General features: G+C 37.4%; 1 protein-coding gene across 8 annotated transcripts in view; it reads right to left on the bottom strand.

The window, feature by feature from the left end:
* CHM (CHM Rab escort protein) overlaps positions 1-20,972 on the bottom strand; it is a 193,550-nt gene that overhangs the window by 157,068 nt on the left and 15,510 nt on the right. For all 8 annotated transcript variants that reach the window (XM_074391433.1, XM_074391436.1, XM_003938704.4 and 5 more), the window contains one exon: positions 15,234-15,300. Coding sequence is in view for 3 of the 8 variants with exons in the window: in XM_074391436.1 (XP_074247537.1) it covers positions 15,234-15,300 (67 nt within the window). In the remaining 5 variants the exon portion in view is untranslated. The remainder of the gene's footprint in view (positions 1-15,233; positions 15,301-20,972) is intronic.

A 20,972-nucleotide genomic window follows, 5' to 3' on the forward strand; every position in this document is an offset into this window, starting at 1 on the left:
AGTGGCTCACGCCTGTAATCTCGGCACTTTGGGAGGCTGAGGCAGGTGGATCACCTGAGGTTGGGAGTTCGAGACCAGCCTGACCAACATGGAGAAACCACGTCTCTACTAAAAATACAAAATTAGCCAGGCGTGGTGGCGCATGCCTGTAATCCCAGCTACTCGGGAGGCTGAGGCAGGAGAATCACTTGAACCTAGGAGGTGGAGGCTGCAGTGAGCCCAGATTGCACCACTGTACTGCAGCCTGGGCAACAGAAGTGAAACCCTCTCTCAAAAAAAAAAAAAAAAAAAAAAAGTAAAAAGAAAAAACAGTGAAATAAATTGAAACACAAAGAACATGACAGCTTTAAAAAATATAACCAAACAGAACTTCTAAAAGTGAAAGCTATTGAGATAAAAATGATAGCTAAGTTAAAGAGAAAATGAGACACATCTGAAGGGAGAAGTTAAGCATCTTTTTATAAAGTGCCAAACAGTAAATATTTTAGGTGTTGCAGACCACACAGCTTCTGTTGCAGCTACTTAACACTGCCTTTGTAGTGTGAAACATGCCATAGTTAATGTGTAAATATGCATTCCAGTAAGGTTTTACTTACAAAACCAAGTGGCCAATCAGCGGGCCATAGTTTGCAAACTCAAAACTAGAAGATAAAGCTGAGGCAATTACTTAGAATACAGCATCAAAAGTAAAAAGATGCTAGGTGCAGTGGCTCACATCTGTAATCCCAGCACTTCAGGAGGCCAAGGCAGGATGACTACCTGAGGTCAGGAGTTCCTGAGACCAGCCTGAACAACATGGAGAAACCTCATCTCTACTAAAAATACAAAAAAATATATAATAAAATAAAAAAAAATTAGCCAGGCATCGTGGTGCATGCCTGTAATTCTAGCTACTTGGGAGGCTGAGGCAGGAGAATTGCTACAACCCGGGAGGCAGAGGTTGCAGTGAGCCGAGATGGAGCCATCACACTCCAGCCTGTGCAACAAGAGCAAAACTCCACCTCAGGAAAAAAAAAAAAAATTTAAAAAGAGAAGAAATGGGAAATAGATGTTATGAGGAATAAAAGACAGAATGAGAAGATCCAATATATTTCTAAGAATTTCCAAAAGGAAGAATAAGAGACCGGTAACACTGAAAAAAATCTGAGAATTTTCCTACCAATAAAAGGCATAAAACACTTGATTTCAAGAGGCAAAACAAGTCCTGAGCAGGATAAATAAAAACAAATCGCAAACCTACACAGACAAGAGGAAGACTGCCTAACTATAAACACAAACAAGAAAATGTTAAAGTTATCAGAAGGAAAAGAGAATTTCTATAAAAGAAGGACAGACTAACAGCAGACTTCTCAAAAGCAACAAAAGAAGCCAGAGGACAAAGTGCTGATAGAAAACACTATGAATTACAGACCAACTAAAGTGTAATTTGAGATTGAGGTGAAATCAAGACACTGACAGACAAAGACTGAGTGTACCACCAACAGACTCAGGGTGAAAGAACTTTAGAAAGCAGGACACTGGTGCCAGAATGAAGAGTAAGCAAAGGAGCTGGTACATAAAGGCAAATCTTGATAAGCATTGACTTACAAAATAAAGCGTAATAACAATAATAATTAAAAGAGGTATAAAAAATGGAACAGAACAGAGGCCTGAGAAGTAACACCACACAGCAACAACCATCTAATCTTTGACAAACCTGACAAAAACAAGCAATGGGGAAAGGATTCCCTGTTTAATAAATGGTGTTGGGAAAACTGGCTAGTGGTGTGCAAAAAGCTAAAACTGGATGCCTTCCTTACACCTTATGCAAAAATTAACTCCAGATGGATTAGAGATTTAAACATAAGACCTAACACCATTAAAAATCCTACAAGAAATCCTAGGCAATACCATTCAGAACATAGGAATAGGCAAGGACTTCATGACTAAAACACCAAAAGCGATGGCAACAAAAGCCAAAACAGACAAATGGGATCTAATTAAACTTAAGAGCTTCTGCACGGCAAAAGAAACAATCGTTACAGTGAACCGTAACCAACAGAACGGGAAAAAATTTTTGCAAGCTACCCATCTGACAAAGAGCTAATATCCAGCATCTACAAAGAACTAAAGCAAATTTATAAGAAAAAAACAACCCCATCCAAAAGTGGGCGAAGGATATGAAGAGACACTTTTCAAAAGAAGACATTTATTTATGCGGCCAACAAACATATGAAAAATGCTCATCATCACTGGCCATTAGAGAAATGCAAATCAAAACCACATTAAGATACCATCTCAGGCCAGTTAGAACGGTGAGCATTAAAAAATCTGGAGACAACAGATGCTGGCAAGGATGTGGAACACTTTGACACTGTTGGTGGGAGTGTAAATTAGTTCAACCATTGTGGAAGACAGTGTAGCGATCCCTCAAGGATCTAGAAATAGAAATAACATTTTACCCAGTTATCCCATTACTGGGTATATACCCAAAGGATTATAAGTCGTTCTATTATAAAGACACATGCACACATATGTTCACTGTGGCACTGTTTACAATAGCAAAGACCTGGAACCAACCCAAATGCCCATTGATGATAGACTGAACAAAGAAAATGTGGCATATATACACCATGGAATACTATGCAGCCATAAAAAAGGATGAGTTCATGTCCTTTGTAGGGACATGGATGAATCTGGAAACCATCATTCTCAACAAACTGACACAAGAACAGAAAACCAAACACCACAGGTTCTCACTCATAGGCAAGTGTTGAACAATGAGAACACATGGACACAGGAAAAGGAACATCACACACTGGGGTCTGTTGCGGGGAGGGAGCTAGGGGAGGGATAGCAGGGGCTGAGGAGGATGGGGAGCAATAACATTGGGAGAAGTGCCTGATGTAGATGACAGGGGGATGGAGGCGGCAAACCATCATGGTATGTGAATACCTATGTAACAGTCCTGCAAGATCTGCACATGTATCCCAGAACGTAAAGCATAATTTTTTAAAAAAGGTATAAAGTCAAAGTGTCACCAAAACGCTACCTAACAAAATACATGAAAGCATGAGGGGGTGGTCCTTGTATTGCTTGAGAAAACACTTTGATTAGCTTAGAACTTTGATTTCAATATGTACACGAAATAGTTAAGGTTTTTTTCTTAATATAAATGAATAGAAATTTCTTCATATACCACTCTGGTACGGTTTGGCTGTGTCCCCACCCAAATCTCATCTTGAATTCTCATGTGTTGTGGGAGGGACCCAGTGAGAGGTAATTGAATCATGGGGGCAGATTTTACCCATGCTGTACTTCTGATCATGAATAAGTCTCACAAGATCTGATGGTTTTATCAGGGGTTTCCCCTTTTGCATCTTCCTTATTTTCTCTTGCTGCTGCCACGTAAGAAGTGCCTTTCACCTCCCACCATGATTTTGAGTCTCCCCAGCCACGTGGAACTGTAATTCCAATTAAACATCTTTTTCTTCCCAGTCTTGGGTAGGACTTTCTCAGCAGCATGAAAAGACTAATACAGTAAATTGTTACCAGTAGAGTGGGGCGTTGCTGAAAGATACTCGAAAATGTGGAAGTGACTTTGGAACAGGGTAACAGGCAGAAGTTGGAACCGTTTGGAGGCCTCAGAAAAAGACAGAAAAATGTGGGAAAGTTTGGAACTTCTTAGACACTTGTTGAATGACTTTGATCAAAAGCCTGATAGTGATATGGACAATAAGGTCCAGCTTGAGGTAGTCTCAGATGGAGGGAGATGAGGAACTTGGGAACTGAAACAAAAGTGACTCTTGTTACGTTTTAGCAAAGAAATTGGTGGCATTTTGCCCATGCCGTAGAGATCTGTGGAACTCTGAACTTGAGAGACATGATTTAACATATCTGGTGGAAGAAATTTCTAAGCAGCAGAGCATTCAAGAGGTGACTTGGGTGCTGTTAAAGACATTCAGTTTTATATGAAAAGCAGAGCATAAAAGTTCAGAAAATGTGTAGCCTGACAATATAATAGGGGGGAAAAAAAATCTGAGGAGAAATTCAAGCCAGCTGCAGAAATTTGCACAAGTAACAAGGAAGGGAATGTTAATCCCCAAGACAATGGAGAAAATGTCACCAGGACACTTCAGAAGTCTTCACAGCAGCCCCTCCCATCACCAGCCTGCAGGCCTAGGAGAAAATGGTTTCTTGGGCCAAGCTTGGGAACCCCTTGCTGTATGCAGCCTGGGGGCTTGGTGCCCTGTGTCCCAGCACCTTCAGCCGTGGCTGAAAGGGGCCAATGTAGAGCTCAGGCGCAAGCTCAAAGTCTCAGCAGCTTCCAAATGGTAATGAGCCTGTGATTGCACAGAAGTCAAAAATCAGGGCTTGGGAACCTCCGCCTAGATTTCAGAGGATGTATGGAAACTCCTGGATACCCAGGAAAGAGTTTTCTGCAGGGGCAGAGTGCTCATGGAGAACCTCTGCTAGGGCAGTGCAGAAAAGAAATGTAGCATCAGAGCCCCCACGCAGAGTCCCTACCAGGGTACTGCCTAGTGGAGCTGTGAGAAGAGGGCCACAGTCTTCCAGATCCCATAATGGTAGATCCAAGGACAGTTTATACCATTCACCTGGAAAAGCTACAGAAACTCAATGCCAGGTTGTAAAATCAACCAGGAGGGAAGCTGAACCCTGCAGAGTAACAGGGATGGAGCTGCCCAAGACCATGGGAACTTACTTCTTGCATCAGCATGACCTGGATGTGAGACATGGAGTCAAAGGAGATCATTTTGGAGCTTTAAAATTTGTCCCACTGGATTTTGAACTTCCATGGGCCATGTAACCATTTCGCTATGGCCCACTTCTGCCATTTGGATTGACTTCATTTATCCAATACCTGTACCCCCATTGTATCTAGGAAGTAACTAGCTTACCTTTGATCTTACAGGCTCATAGGTGGAAAAGACTTGCCTTGTTCCAGATGAGACTTTGGACTGTGGACTTTTGGGTTAATGCTGAAATGAGTTAAAACTCTGGGAGGCTGCTGGGAATGCATGATTGCTTTTGAAACAGGAGGACATGAGGTTTGGAGGTGTCAGGGTTGGAATGATATGGTTTGGCTCTGTGTCTCCACTCAAATCTCATCTTCAATTGTACTCCTGTAATTCCTACATGTAGTGGAAGGGACCCAGTGGGAGATAACTTGAATCATGGGAATGGTTTCCACCATACTGTTCTTGTGGTAGTGAATTAGTCTCACAAGATCTGACAGTTTTATCAGGTGTTTGCACTTTTGCATCTTCCTCATTTTCTCTTGCTGCTGCCATATAAGAAGTGCCTTTCACCTCGTGCCATGATTCTGAGACCTCCCCAATCATGAGGAACTGTAAGTCCAATTAAACTTCTTTTTCTCCCAGTCTCAGGTATGTCTTTATCAGCAGTGTGAAAACAGCCTAATACAACAAGAAAACCTAATTTCATTATACTAACATTATACAAAATAGTCTTTAAAGAAAAAAGCAGGCCGGGCACAGTGGCACACGCCTGTAATCCCAACACTTTGAGAGGCCAAGGTGGGCAGATTACCTGAGGTCAGGAGTTCGAGACCAGCCTGACCAACATGGAAAAATCCTATCTCTACTAAAAAGACAAAATTAGCCGGGTGTGGTGGTGCACGTCTGTACTCCCAGCTACTCAGGAGGCTGAGGCAGAAGAATCGCTTGAACGCAGGAGGCAGAAATTGTGGTGAGCCAAGATCGCGCCACCGCACTCCAGCCTGGGCAACAAGAGTGAACTCTGTCTCAAAAGAGAAAAAAAAATATGAAAAAGCTGGAAAAAAGAAAAAAATCTAGGCAAATGGAGTCATTACACAAGGATATCACAATTCTAAACCTGTATGCCCCTATACTCAGAATATATAAAGCAAAAATTGGAATTGCAAGGAAAAATAAGAATTTCACAGTCAGGATAGGAGATTTTAATATACTCCTCAACTAATAGATAAGATAACATAAGTTTCAAACAATAACATTAACAAATTTCATCTAATATACAGCACTGCATATCCAACAATTAGAGAAAACACATGGAGCCATACACTTCCAAACCATGAAGTATTTCTAAAAAATACCAAATAGTTGATATCATGCAGAGCTCATTCTCAGACAATAGTGTAATTAATTAGAAACCAATTATCAAGAAAAACTAAAGTTTAAAAATGTATTTGGTTAGAAGACATAGCGAACTCAAAACCCAGCAGTGAAACAAACAATTCAATCAGAAAATAATCAAAATACATGAAGACATTTTATCAGAAAAGATATACAGATGGCAAATAAGCACATGAAAAATGCCATTAAGAAATCGTGAATTAAAAGAATGAGATATCGCTACACACCTATCAGAATTACCAAAAATACAAAAAAAGGTGACAACACCAAATTCTGGCAAAGATGCAGAGGAAGTGGATCACTCACGTATTGTTAATGGGAAATAGTACAAAAATTCTGGAAACAGTTTGGCAATTTCTTCAAAAGCTAAATATAGAATTACCATACGACCCAACAATTGTACTCCTGGAAATTTATTCTAGAGAAATAAAAACGTATGTTCACACACACCAAAAAAAATGATATAAATGTTCACATAGCAATTTTATCTGTAATATCCAAAAAACGGAATCAGCCCAGATGCCCTTCAACAGAGGAATGCTTATACAAACTGTGATACATACATAATATGAAATACCACTCGGCCATAAAAATAAACGAACTACTGATACATACAAAATGCTGGATGAATCTCCGGCAAATTGGACTGAGTGAAAAAAGCCAATGCTAAAAGTTTACATACTGTACAGTTCCATAAATGAAATGACAAAATAATACAGAAGAAAAACAAACTAGTGGTCAGTGGGGTTAGGAATAGAAGCCAGGCGAGTGGCAGAGGAGGGAGGTAGATATGGTTATGAAAAGGCAACATGAGGGATCCTTGGTGTTAACTGCTCAGTATCTTATAATTTTTTCTACACCAAATCTAACATACACATTATAAATACTTACATATTTTTCTGCAACTTGCTTCTCTGGAGAACACATAAAAGGTAACAGTAACTACTTCTGGAGGTGGGACAGGGGACACATAGGGTGGTACAGGCAGGAAGAGGAGGCACACTAGAACTTTTTCACTGTATTTTGTATCATTTGCATGTTCTGTCATGAGTGTTGGAATTTAAAAGTCAATAAAGATGTTGAAATTTAAAAATACATTTAGGAATTTAAAAACAATCTCTAAATAACTAATAGAGCAAAGGAGAAATCATAATGGCTATTAGAAAATACATAGAACACATAGGAGAAAGCTAACATGGTCCTTACAGGAAATCATATAGTCATGATTGATTATATTAAGTACAAAAAAAGGCTTAAAAATAAAGAGCTAAGAATTTAATTCAAAAAGTTAGAAAAAGCACAGAGGGATTCCAAGCCAAAGACGGAAATAAACATAAAAGTACATATCAAACATAAAACTGAAGGAGTCAACAAAGCAAAAGCTGGTTCTTTGAAAAGACTAATAAAACAAACAAATATTTGGCAAAAAAGATCAAGGAAAAAGAAACAGAATGTCCATCATCAATAGACTGGATAAAGAAAATGTGGCACATATATACCATGGAATACTACACAGCCATAAAAAATGATGAGTTCGTGTCCTTCATAGGGACATGGATGAATCTGGAAACCATCATTCTCAGCAAATTGACACATGAACAGAAAACCAAACACCGCATGTTATCACTCATAGGCAGGTGGTGAACAATTAGAACATGTGGAGACAGGAAAAGGAACATCACACACTGCGATCAGTAGGGGGAGCTGGGGAGGGACATCAGGGGGTGGGGAGGGATAATGAGGGGAGAAATACCACATATAGGTGATGGGGGGGAATGAAGGCAGCAAATCACCTTGCCATGTATGTACCTATATAACAATCCTGCATAATCTGCCCATGCACCCCAGAACCTAAAGTACAATTAAAAATAAATAAATAAATAAAAATTAAATTAAATTAAAAAAAGAAACAAGAGGCATAAATAATATTAACAATGAAAAAAGTACACAGGCTGGTCCAAGTGCAGTGGTATTTATAACTAATTAATCATAATCAGTTACAGATTTGTTTGTTCCTTGTCCTTTTCATCTCCCACTGCTTCACTTGACTAGCCTAAAAAAAAAAAAAAAAAAAAAAAGAATGCGTAATTAAAGCAATAGCACAGTATAGCAAGCAAGAAAAAGAATCTTAAGTGATGTAGTTAGAATGAGGGAAAGGTGGCTGGGCCCAGTGGCTCATACCTGTAATCCCAGTACTTTGGGAGGCCAAGGAGGGTGGGTTACAAGGCCAGGAGCTCCAGACCAGCCTAGTCAATATGGTGAAACCCCGTCTCTACTAAAAATACAAAAAATAGCTGGGCATGGTGGCACGTGCCTGTAGTCCCAGCTACTTGGGAAGCTGAGGCAGGAGAATCACTTGAACCCTGGAGGCACAGGTTGCAGTAAGCCAAGATCACACCACTGCACTATCCTGGCTGACAGAACGAGACTCTGTGAAAAAGAGGAGAGGGAAGGGGAGGGGAGGGGGAGAAGAGGGGAGGGGAGAAGGGCGGGGAGAAGAGGGAGGGAAGAAATGGGAGGGGAGAAAGGGGAGGGGAGGGGAGAAGAGTGGAGGGGAGTGGAGGGGAAGGGAGAAAGGGGAGGGGTGGGGAGAGGAGAGGGAGAGAAACTGGGGAAAGGCCAAAAATGGGGGCAGTAATGGAAACAGAAAGATCTTATAGGAGGTTATCAGAGTAGTCCAATGGTAATGATGGTGGAATGAACTAAGGGGATGAGTGGAGACAGAGAAAACAGATTTGCATTGTTTTTGGAAGTAGAGTTGACAGGATATGCTGAAGTATTAAATATGGGTTTGGAGGAAAGACAGAATGAGATTAAAGATAATTATTAAAGACAAAGTCAGTACTTCCAACCTCAGCATACAAGATCCTCACAATATGATTCCGGCTTAATTCTTCTAATTTCAACTCTCATGAATTCAATTCACTTAGCTTACCTTCCGGTCCCACTAAAATTCTCACCATTCATCTAGCATCTCATGCTCTTTCAGTATGTTTTCTCTTTCTGAAATGCTCCAGTTCCTCATTAAACCCCACATCATCTTTCAAGACTCAGCTGAAATGTCACCTCTGTGAAGCTTTCCACAAATCTTAGAGGCATAATTAGTCGCTCCTTTAATCTGGCTTCCCACTATTCTTATCTACTAGTAGCAGTAGTAGTAGTAGTACCTGTTAAGCATCTCAAATCAAAAAATCTGAAATCTGAAATGCTTCAAAATCTGAAACTTTTTGAGTGCCAACATGATGCTCAAAGAAATGCTCCTGGGAGCATTTCAGATTTTCAGATTAGAGACACTCAGCTAGTAAGTATACTGCAAATATTACAAAAAATATTTATATATACGCACACATATATATAGCAAATATTACAAAATATATATGTATTGCAAATACTACCATATATATATATATTTCAGATATATGTATCTCTGAAATCTGAAACACTTCTGGTCCCAAGCATTTCAGATAATGGCCATTCACCTGCAGCGTTAGAAGCAGCAGATGCTAATATTACTGAGGGCATACTATGAAGCACTATTATAAATCCATTACATAGGTTAGTTGATTTAATCTCTTTGACAATCTTAGATATTAAATATTATTATGCCCTTTATTCTTTCACTAACATTGGTACCAATATTATGTCTTTTTTTTTTTTTTTTTTTTTGAGAAAGAGTCTTGCTGTGCTGCCAGGCACCAGGCTGGAGTGCAGTGGTGTGATCTCAGTGCACTGCAACCTCCGCCTCCCAGGTTCAAGTAATTCTCCTGCCTCAGTCTCTCAAGTGGGTGGGACTACAGGTGCATGTCACCACGCCCAGCTAATTTTTGTATTTTTAGTAGAGACGGGGTTTCACCATGTTGGCCAGGATGGTCTCGATCTCTTGACCTTGTGATCCGCCTACCTCGGTCTCCCAAAGTGCTGGGATTACAGCCATTATGTTATTTTTATAAAACAACTAAAGTATAGAAAGATTAAATAACTTGCCAAAGGTTATACACCCAGTAAGTGGAGAAACCAAGATCTAAAAACAGGCATTCTGGCTTAAAAGCCCACACACAACTTCCCAATAAAGCCAAAGCATAGGAAGTTGGTGGGAATGTAAAACAGTATAGCCACTGTGAAAAACAGTACGGCACTTCCTAAAAAATTAAGATGGAATTACTATATAGTCCAGTAATCCCACTTTTATTTATCCAAAAAAACAGAAATCAGGATCCTGAAAAAATATTTGCACAGCCATGTTCATAGCAGCATTATTCACAACAGCCAAGAAGCAGAAGCAGCTCAAATATGTATCAATAGATGAATAAACAAAATGTGGCATACACATACAGTGGGATATTATCTAGGCCTATAAAGGAAGGAAATCCTGCAGTATGCAACAAAATGGATAAGCCCTGAGGACATTGTGCTAAGTGAAATAAGCGAGTCACAAAAAAAGAGAAATACAGTACTGTATAAGTACACTTATATGATGAGGCATCCATAGTAGTCAAAGTCATATACAGAAAGTGGAGTGGTAGCTGCTAGTGGCTGGAGGACAGTACAGAATAGGGAATTATTGCTGAATGGGTACAGAGTTTCAGTTTTGCAGTATCAAAAGAGCTCTGGAGATCTGTTACACAACAATGTGAACATACTTAATGCTACTGAACTCTACACTTAAAAATGGTTATGAGAGTAAATTTTTCATGTTTAAACAACAATTTTTTAAAAATTATTTTTAGAAGAGCGAAGAAAGGCATGTCCACAGAACACAGATATATGGTATGATTTTACATGTGAAGCAGATATGACAGAGCTAAGGAAGTAGACTGAACCTGATGAAGAGTCTTAAATGCTAAAATGAATATTAAATGAGAAAATATTCAATCCTGGCCCAGAGCAGGAAAATATTCCATAACGTTCCTTTCCTTCAGACCTCCTCTATAGGTAGAAGTAGGACTTCCTTGAGGAGGTGGTAAGCTAAACATGGAAAGACAAATAGAAGTTAGCCAGGCTGAGGGGTAGAGACAGGCAATCCAGGCTGAGGAGATACCTTACACAAATTCCAAACAAAAAGTGGGAAGATGAAGTAAAGACTACAGTATATTCAGCTCCTGCAAATTTCAGCACTTCTGGTATCTACACCTAAAGACAGAAGTAGCAACAGATGAGGCTGGAGGTATAAGCAAGGCCACATTCTAGAGGGTACTTCATGACACGCAGAAAATTTGGACTTTTTCCTATAAGCCAGTTATATCTAAACTGACCCAGACCCACTCATTTCAACCACAGCAGCTCTACTTTCATCTTTTTAAGCTGTTTCAGTGTCCACATTAAGTATTTTTTCAAAATTGGAAAATCACTAACATAGGCAGCAGAGAGCCACCGAACGATTTCATGCAGCAGAGTGACGTGACTGGCTGCGGTGTGATAAATGAACTAGACTACTGGAGATAAAATCAGGAGGTTATGAGCTTACCCAGCTGAGAAACAACAAAGGTCTGAGCTAGGGAAATGACAGTGAGATAAAGAAAAGGTGATATGGAGAGCTATTAAAGTTAGGGGATATGGGTGAAATTATGTTTCCAAAGTATGTATCACAGTATCTAGAATAGCTCTATAAATGTTTTCTATTGTTATCAATATCATCTGAATAAATATGGAGGATTAAGAAAGAATATCAACAGAAGTTTCCAAGCATCTTAAGTTGAGCGAGTGGGTAGACGATATTATCATTCCAAAAGACTGGGAGCAGGATGCTGTTTTTTGGGTTCTGTGCATTCTGAGGTGAGAATGGGGAGGATAAATTCAGTATTAGCCATGTTAAGGTGCCTGTGGAACATCTAAATGAAAATGTCAGATGATAGGGGCTCAGAACAGATTCAGATCAAGAGAGATCAACAATATGCAGACAACCATTACCCCAAGATAATGGTGCCAGAGAAGCCCTCAAATCTAAGCTTAAGATCTGAAAGAATCAATACTTAGATGTATCTAAACTTTCAAAAGCCACCAAGTCTGAGGATGTACAACAGAAGAAAAGTTCTGTCACTTTGAAATGCCATCTTTATTATACAATAATGTTTTAAGACAACCATATTATCATGCTTTTCTAATTGATTCACTGCTTGTCAAAGTAAGATCTAGGTTCTTATATTTTGAATTAAACTTTATTTTTGGAATATGACTAAACCCAATTTAATTTATAAAATAGTCTTCATTCTGGAAAGACCTCAGGTTATGGAATAAGAAAACACAAAATAGGCCAGGTACAGTAGCTCATGCCTGTAATCCCAGCATTTTGGGAGAATCCCTTGAGGCCAGGAGTTCAAGTCCAGCCTGGGTAACATAGTGAGATCCCATCTCCACAAAAAAATGTTCAAAGTTAGCTGGGTGCAATGGCATGCACCTGTAACCTGGGAGGTTAGGAGTTTGAGACCAGCCTGGACAACATAGTGAAATCCCATCTCTACTAAAAATACAAAAATCAGCTGTGTATGGTGGTGCCTAGTTATCCAGGTGGCTGAGGCGGGACGATAACTTGAGCCCAGGAGTTTGGGGTTACAGTAAGTTATCATCACGCCACTGTACTATATTCTGGGCAACAGAGTCAGACACTGTGTCAAAAAAAGAAAAAAAAAAGAAACATACTGTTTTTTGTTTTTTTGGGCAAGCTTTATTAGGTATGAACTTCATTTCACAGAGTTAGAATGGCCATTTCACTTAAAATTAGCCCATTAAAAAGTGTAAACATCAAGGTATACATATGTTATCCAAAACTCCAAAAGGTAGTGAAACTAATAACAGATATTGGTACTCATCTTTGGAAAGATACAACAGTGTTGATGAAACTGGTTCTCAGACAAGTATGTACCACTTGCTCCCATGCTTTAGGAAGGAAAGGGTATTATAACACAGGCATTATTGATGCAGTGACTCGTGGATATTTGCTCCTTATTAACACTGTTAAAATCAGGTTCCCATATTTTACTTTGTGCGGGAGCTAGGGGCTCTTGTCCTCTTGTTTTTTGAGGGGTATTTTTCAAGTTGTTGGCATCAAACCCATTTATTTCAAATTATATCACAGATGGGAAATTAAGCCTCTTCACAAAGCAAACCACGGGAAATTCATAGGTAGTATGCAACATTGGTCTGTAACTGATCTTTGATAATATGGCAACATTTCTTTGAAACATCATTTTCTTGATCCCACAAGAAGTGACAGGATAAGAAAACTCGTAGTTAAATGACAACAGTTTTGATACAGGACAGTTATCTCCCAGGTGTATGTCGCCAATTCTAATTTCCAAGTTGTTATCAAAAAGGTTTATTTTCGTTCTGACTAACAACCAATCATCAGAACACATTGCAGTTATTGCTAGGTTGGGTCCAGAATTCCAAAACAATAAAGAAAAGAGGGAAGACCTGCCTAAGAGCACAGAGGTCTTCATTGCTCCAGACACCAAGACACAACACAGGGGACACACACAAAGTATATATGAAACTAAAATTACACATATGCTAGGAAGGTAAAGTTAGAAAAACTACTTAACGTCTCTATGTCCCACATTCCCCATGTGTCAAATTGGGATAACACCACCTACCTTACTTGGCTGTGATGAAAATTAAGTTATAAAACATGTGTACAGAAACTAATGTGGTGGACAGCATATAGCGCAAGCTCAACAAATAATAACTTTTACTATCATTCTACCTTTGAGAAACAAGAAGCAAATATTTTATTTTTAAGTTAAATAAGGTCATCAAAAATATATGTGAATTAATATTTTAAAGCATAATATCTCAGTACCTGGGCTTTCAAGGTAGCAGATTTTCTTTCTTTCTTTTTGTTTTTGGAGACGGAATCTTTCTCTGTTGCCCAGGTGGGAGTGGAGCAATATTGGCCCACTGCAACCTCCACCTCCGGTCCAAGTTCAAGCAATTCTCCTCCCTCAGCCCCCCAAGCAGCTGGGATTATAAGCATGAACCGCCACGCCCAGCTAATTTTGATATTTTTAGTAGAGATGGGGTTTCACCATGTTGTCCACACTGGTCTCAAACTCCTAACCCCTGATCTCAAGTTATCTGCTGGCCTCAGCCTCGAATGCTGAGATTACAAACATGAGCCACCACACCCGGCCTAAGGTAGCAGATTTTCTGACATGCAAATCCATGATATTTCAAAAAGACTGAATTGAGAGATTAACACATGCAGTTGTGCATACAACAGTGAAATAGTACAAGCGAATTACAAAAGCAGGACTTGTATAAAAACTGAATCCAATTTAGAAATTCCATCCAGTTGCCCCCAAATCTTAGCTATTGTAACTGAGGAGTTAATATGCGGTCAAAATGAATTTAGAAAGGTTTAAAAGAAGATTAACTCATGCTACTTTTTGGATTCCTACATATTTACAATGGGATAATATATGGGATGACACTATAAGCTATGACAAAACTAATAAAGTACCGAGATATAACAGTCAAAAGCACGAAATAGAAAAGTGGGACATTAGGAGTTTGTTTTGTGGGGATGAGGAATAGATTTAATCTATGCTTTATCTTAAACTTGAGTTTTCCATCAGTCTCCTTTTTAATCACCACATTCAAGGAAAAAAGGAAAAAACATAATTGTAGATATTTTTCCCATTTAAGATTTTCTAAGTTTAAATTTTAATGAAGTTTAAGAAACCAATACCCAAAAACTACCGGCTGATTTTCACAACCATCGAAAATGAAGCCTAAAATACAATAGCATATATAGGCTGTATATACCCAAACACATATGTTAAGAAATGGGGCAGGCATGAGGTTGCCAAGCCTCTTAGAGAATTCCTTGCTATTTTAAACAAAATCACTCATGAGAAAAATAAAATGATGCATTTGGTTTATTCTCAAAGGAAACATACTATTTCACAGAATAGTAAAACTTGCATGCTATATATTTCACATATTAGTGGTTAAAATTAAACAATTCCAATTCTTTTCTAACTTAAGTTTCTATATGATATACACCTACATGTACAAATGTACAGACATACGTTTGTTTATGTAAATTTTTATCTTGCACAGAGATATTTAGGAAGTATTAAATGCTATTGTTGATAAACTTACGAATCAACGTGCAGAACTCTCTGGCCACTTCTTGAACAGGCAGCTGCAATGATGGATTCAGGCAAACCTATAAAAACACACATCTCTATCATTTAGAATGTAGAAATATACACATTTTACATAAAATGTTCAATTCATGCCATTGCTGTATAGTATAGTTTTACCAAAGAGACCCATCCTTGCTTGTATTCAGAATTATAATGTTTATATTAATTATACTGTAAGATGTTTCTTAAACATATACCATTCATATTGAAAATTTTATTATGGAAAGACATATATTTTTAAAAGCAGTTCTACTTAATTTGGCAAGAAGGAAAAAGAAAAAATAATTTTTAAAATTACTTACATTCTTTTTGTATGTAAATTACTATCGATGAGCAATTATAAATGTTATATATTGTCCACTTAATAGCATGTTCACACGCTAGCTCATCTGAGTCTCCCAACTGCACTGAGAGATAACCATTTGCATATGTATTTTAGAGAAGAATCTTTTAAATTCACATGCATTTTAGAAAAGAAAAAAACACAAATATCTTAACTTTCTGTTCAATGCTTAAAAAAAATAAAAAAGAAGTTCTGGAGTTGAAATTTAAACCCAGATCTAACTCCAAAGCCACAATGCCACTCAGGGGTCATACATTTTTTATCTTAAGAAATATGTCAGCTAGTTTAGAAAGGGGCCACTTACAAGATACCTTATTTTGCTTTTTGACTAATATACCAGTATGAAAACAAAACATTAGTGCTTTGGAATCAAACTTAATCATAGCATAAAGCTGATTATCATAAAAGGATATATATATATAGATATATTATATCTATATATATATATTACTACCAGTACCAACAAAAAATTTAAAATGGCCAAAGATAATAATGCTTCCGTGATTTTACAAAATCAAGTTTTCTGTTATACTTGACAGTTAATATAACCTGGAAGTTCCAGACTCTTCCATAACTTTTTGAAATATGATCTACCATGTTGACAGGAGCTAGTACTGTTTATATTAGTTATAAAAATAAAGCATGCTTTAAAAGTTTAGTGCAATTCTATAGTGCTACTACTAATTCCATCACTACGATGAAACAGCCCGATCCTCTCGCGTTTTTACCTAGTGGAATAAAACAGCACCAGTCTGTTGGCAAGGGTTTAAGCTACACACTACGCATCAAGGATTTCAAGAAAAAGGAACATCATTTTCTGTATATAAAAAGCAATATGCGCCGGGCGCGGTGGCTCAAGCCTGTAATCCCAGCACTTTGGGAGGCCGAGGCGGGTGGATCACGAGGTCAAGAGATCGAGACCATCCTGGTCAACAAGGTGAAACCCCGTCTCTACTTAAAATACAAAAAATTAGCTGGGCATGGTGGCGCGTGCCTGTAATCCCAGCTACTCAGGAGGCTGAGGCAGGAGAATTGCCTGAACCCAGGAGGTGGAGGTTGTGGTGAGCCGAGATCGTGCCATTGCACTCCAGCCTGGGTAACAAGAGCGAAACTCCGTCTCAAAAAAAAACAAAACAAAACAAAAAAAAATAAAAATAAAAAAAAATAAAATAAAAAAATAAAAATAAAAAGCAATATGCATATAGAAACAATTGATATAGTCAATCTCTAGGTAAAAACCGTACTAAACACAAGTTCCAGCCTGCCTTCACAGAGGAACTAGTTTTCCAGTGTTGAACACTTTGTAGGTATATAATGCTTGGTTCAAGAAAAAAAAGTTCTAACAAATGTACTGAAAATAACCATTAAATATCAATAATTGAAAATGAGCCATCATAAAGTTCCAATCTTAACTTTAGATATAATTCAAGTAAACAAAATAATTATTTTGGAGTAGAGAGAAATAGGAGAAAGTTTTAAATTGCTAAATGTAGTTTTTAAGTTAAAACTCTTACTCAAATCTTAAGGCCATCTCAACCTTTTGCTACACTTAAAGAAATAACTTTCCTTTTTAGCGAAATGCAGTCCTTATGGTACTTTAAAAGCTGATAAGCAGCTTAGTTAAAAGGATAATGGCAAATAAACACTCAGGAAGCAGATTAGGATGCTAAAGATTAATGTTCTTATGTGTAATAATGACAGCATTAATAACAATGCCACCAAATATTAGTATAGGGTTTTATCCTTCACTCTGTATTTTCACATACATCATGTTATTTATTCCTCATAATCCTGGGAGGCAGGCAGTATTTATCTACATGAGCAAATAGGTTAAGAAAGGTTAAATAACTTGCCAAGTCACTTGACTTCTCTGAGCCTTTGTTTCTTCATCTATCAATGAGACTATCATGATCTACCTCATAGGATTCAGTTCTGTTGTTAGCAAGGGTACTTGCCCTATGAACACTATCTGTTCTTATTATCCTTCAGAATGATATTTTAGAAGGCTTATATTTCCATCTAACACTACCCCAAACATATGCCTATTTTCACCAGATGCCAACTTCAATGGTGAACAATAATAAAATTAATCGCCTCCATTTGGCCCCAAATAACTGTTACTTGGGGTAGGCAGTTATGCATATGGTTATTTCCATGGCTGTGATCAACAATGTCAGAAGTCAAGTCTCTGGTATTAAAGCAAAGCCAAGAATGGATTTCAATACTGAACATGATTTGAGTCCAAATGACATAAAGCCAAACTGACTATCATTTGTGTTTTTCCTCAATACTTTCATCCAACCATAAGTTTGTGAAATTCAGAAGCTGTTCTAATGTTAAATGGCAAGGGCCTATTATCTTCATGCTTAGAATGACTAAAATAGCAAACTAATAATATAGTAAACAATGTCTTCTTAACCAATATTTCATATTTCTTCCCACCCATTCAATAAACAGAATTTCCAGGATACAGGAGGGATGTAATAGATTATCTATAAATATTTGCTGAATAAAAGAAAAAGAGAAAGGGAAAATGGGGAAGGGGCAGAGGAAGGGAGTGAAACAAACTGGGCTAGGGAGTGAGAGATTGTCTTACATCGATCAATAGCCTGTTAGAGTTCAGAGTCTATAGAACAAGGATTTAAAGAGATTAAAATAGTAAGTTATTTTAAAACTGTCAGAGAAACACAATTGAAAAAAATACTCCCTCTGTACAGGGAGTCATGGAAAGCTCCAAAAAACAGGAGAAACTAGCTGGGTCTTTCAGGGTCTCTAACAACCCTGAGAAGTACAGAAGACGGAAAAAGGAAAGTGGAAGGGATCACTCCTGGCAAAGTTAAAGGAAGGGAGAACCAAACAGTGATGTTTTTTTTTTTTTTTAAAAAAAAAAAAAGTCTTCGGATTGGCCTACTTCACTTAGCATAAAGTTTTCAAGAGTTATCCATGTTATAGCATGGATCACTACTTCATTACTGTTTTTTTTATATATAACCAAGTAATATTCCCTTATATGGATATACCACAGGTCTCCATCCATTCTTCTGTCAATGGATATTTAAAGCTGTTTCACCATCTTACCCATGGTGAACACTGCTGCAACAAACATAAAGCTAGTCACAGAAGGACAAATGCTGCATGATTCCACCTATATGAAGTACCTAAAATAGGCAAATTTACAGAATCACAAAGTGGAATGGTGGTTCCCATGGGTTTAGGGGAGAGCAGAATAGGGAGTCGCTAATCAACTGGCACAAAGTATCAGTCATAAAAGATGAATAATTTCTAGAGAACTGCTCTACAACATTGTACCTACAGTAAACAACACTGTATTTTACACTTAAACATTTGTTAAGAGCAGAGATCTCATGTCAAGTATTCTTACCAACACGAAACAAAATTGAAAAAAATTTCCAAGCAGTTGAAGCCAAATTAGAGTATCTGAACTTGAACCTCTAAGCAACACGGAGACTTGAAAGTACTTTAGCCAGATCATGGTCAAATCAGGGTTTCAAAAAAAAAATAAAACCTGTAGTCACAGCATGGAGGATAAACCTGTATAAAACTGGAGCTTTACGCTTCAAGGTTTTTAAAAATTATTTACGAAAAATCAACATACTTAAAACTTTTTGATCATATTGCTAATTTGGTAAAATAATAAAATGACTACTTGTTTTGTTTAAATTACTATTTCTAAGTGCATACTTAAAAGTTTTTGGTCTTACTGCTAATTTAGTAAAAGAATAACTGATTTGTTCAAATTAATATTCCTAAGCTCAATTTTATTAGCACTTAAACTCTTGATTAATTTCAAAATAACACCTGTTCAATGCTTTAAAAAGTGAACGACTACTCAAGTTCACACAATATATTTGTGAGGCATTTATATGAAACATGTATGCGTTTATTTTGAACTATACAGTCTCTCCCATGAGGAAAAGCCAGACATGAGTTAGAAACAGATAACCTAGATTAGGGGCAAATAATACAGCATTCCACTGGAAACACTCTGTAAAATGTGTGAGCACAAATATACAAGTACAATGTTTTCAACTGTAAGATGGGGATAATAACACATATGGGTGCAGGGAAGAACAGGTACAAAACAATATCCAACACTACACATAGTGGCTCTTGGCATGTCACTGACATTCAATAAATGTTACTTCTCTTCCCTCCTCTTCCGACCCTTTCAAAAAGATTAATTATTTGAAGGAAAAAAAGCTATTAATTGCTTACTATTTGCTTAAGTTTCCTTCAAAGATCTAGCAACTTAAAATCATTTTTTAAAAAGTCCAATAACCTTTTCTTTATGTAAACTATAGAGGTTCATCAGACATTTAGTATCAGTTAGGTATTTCACATTACTAAATATAATTATTAAATTCATTAGAAAGGCTGTACCAAAGAACTTGCTCTGCCACAGTATTATAAGCAAGCATGTAAAATTCTGATGCAAGACAACAACTTTGGCAAGTCATTTTTATTAAACACAGGTAAATATTAGGTATTAAATGAGCATCTCCTAACAGTTGTAGTAGGGGAAACAGAGGTTTCCTCCATCATGCCTTTCACAGTTGAGGTTCTGTTACAGAAGTGGCAACTAGGAAAAAAAAAAAAAAAAAAAATTAGACGCTTATGTAACGTTATATCATCATACACTAACATTTATGGTACCAGCTTTCTGCAATTTTCTAAAAACTTGTCTAGATAAAATAGAGATGTTTCATTATCAAATGAAAGAGCTAGGCTAAAATCAGGACCCAAGAATCTCACCTAAAATATTTTACAGGGATAAAACCATTATTCATTCATTTTCCAAACCCCCCTTAATCCAAATTCTTAATGTCAAATCTCATCATTTACAACTATAAAATTTAGGTTAGTTCCCCATGATATATTCTTAAAATGTATTAGTATCTGGGATTGATTTTTCCTAACACTATGCTTACACAAGATAAACATAAAATAAAGTACTTACACCACTCCCAGCATATCGAACAATAAATAACAGATTCCCCTGACAGGACTTTGATGACCTGGCAAAGCCCAAGTACTTTCAGCTCAAATCATATGAAACCATAAATCACTCTTTATTTTATAGAACATTTCAAAATGGATTTCTGCTTTCTACCTTGAAAGTCATTCCATGTGTTATTTATAATCAGTGAAGACCAGAATGGAAAGAAAATTACACAGACCTAGAAAATTTACTGTGACTGCTTTAATAACGAGTAACTTCTTTTTAAGAAAAACGGAATTACTGGCAAGGAAAACTTGATTGAGCAATGCAAAGGTAAAACTACATCCTTAACTCATGTTGCTGTCACTCAAAATAATGACATCACAAAA

Source organism: Saimiri boliviensis, chromosome X (assembly GCF_048565385.1).
Source record: "Saimiri boliviensis isolate mSaiBol1 chromosome X, mSaiBol1.pri, whole genome shotgun sequence".
Classification (NCBI taxonomy): domain Eukaryota; kingdom Metazoa; phylum Chordata; class Mammalia; order Primates; family Cebidae; genus Saimiri; species Saimiri boliviensis.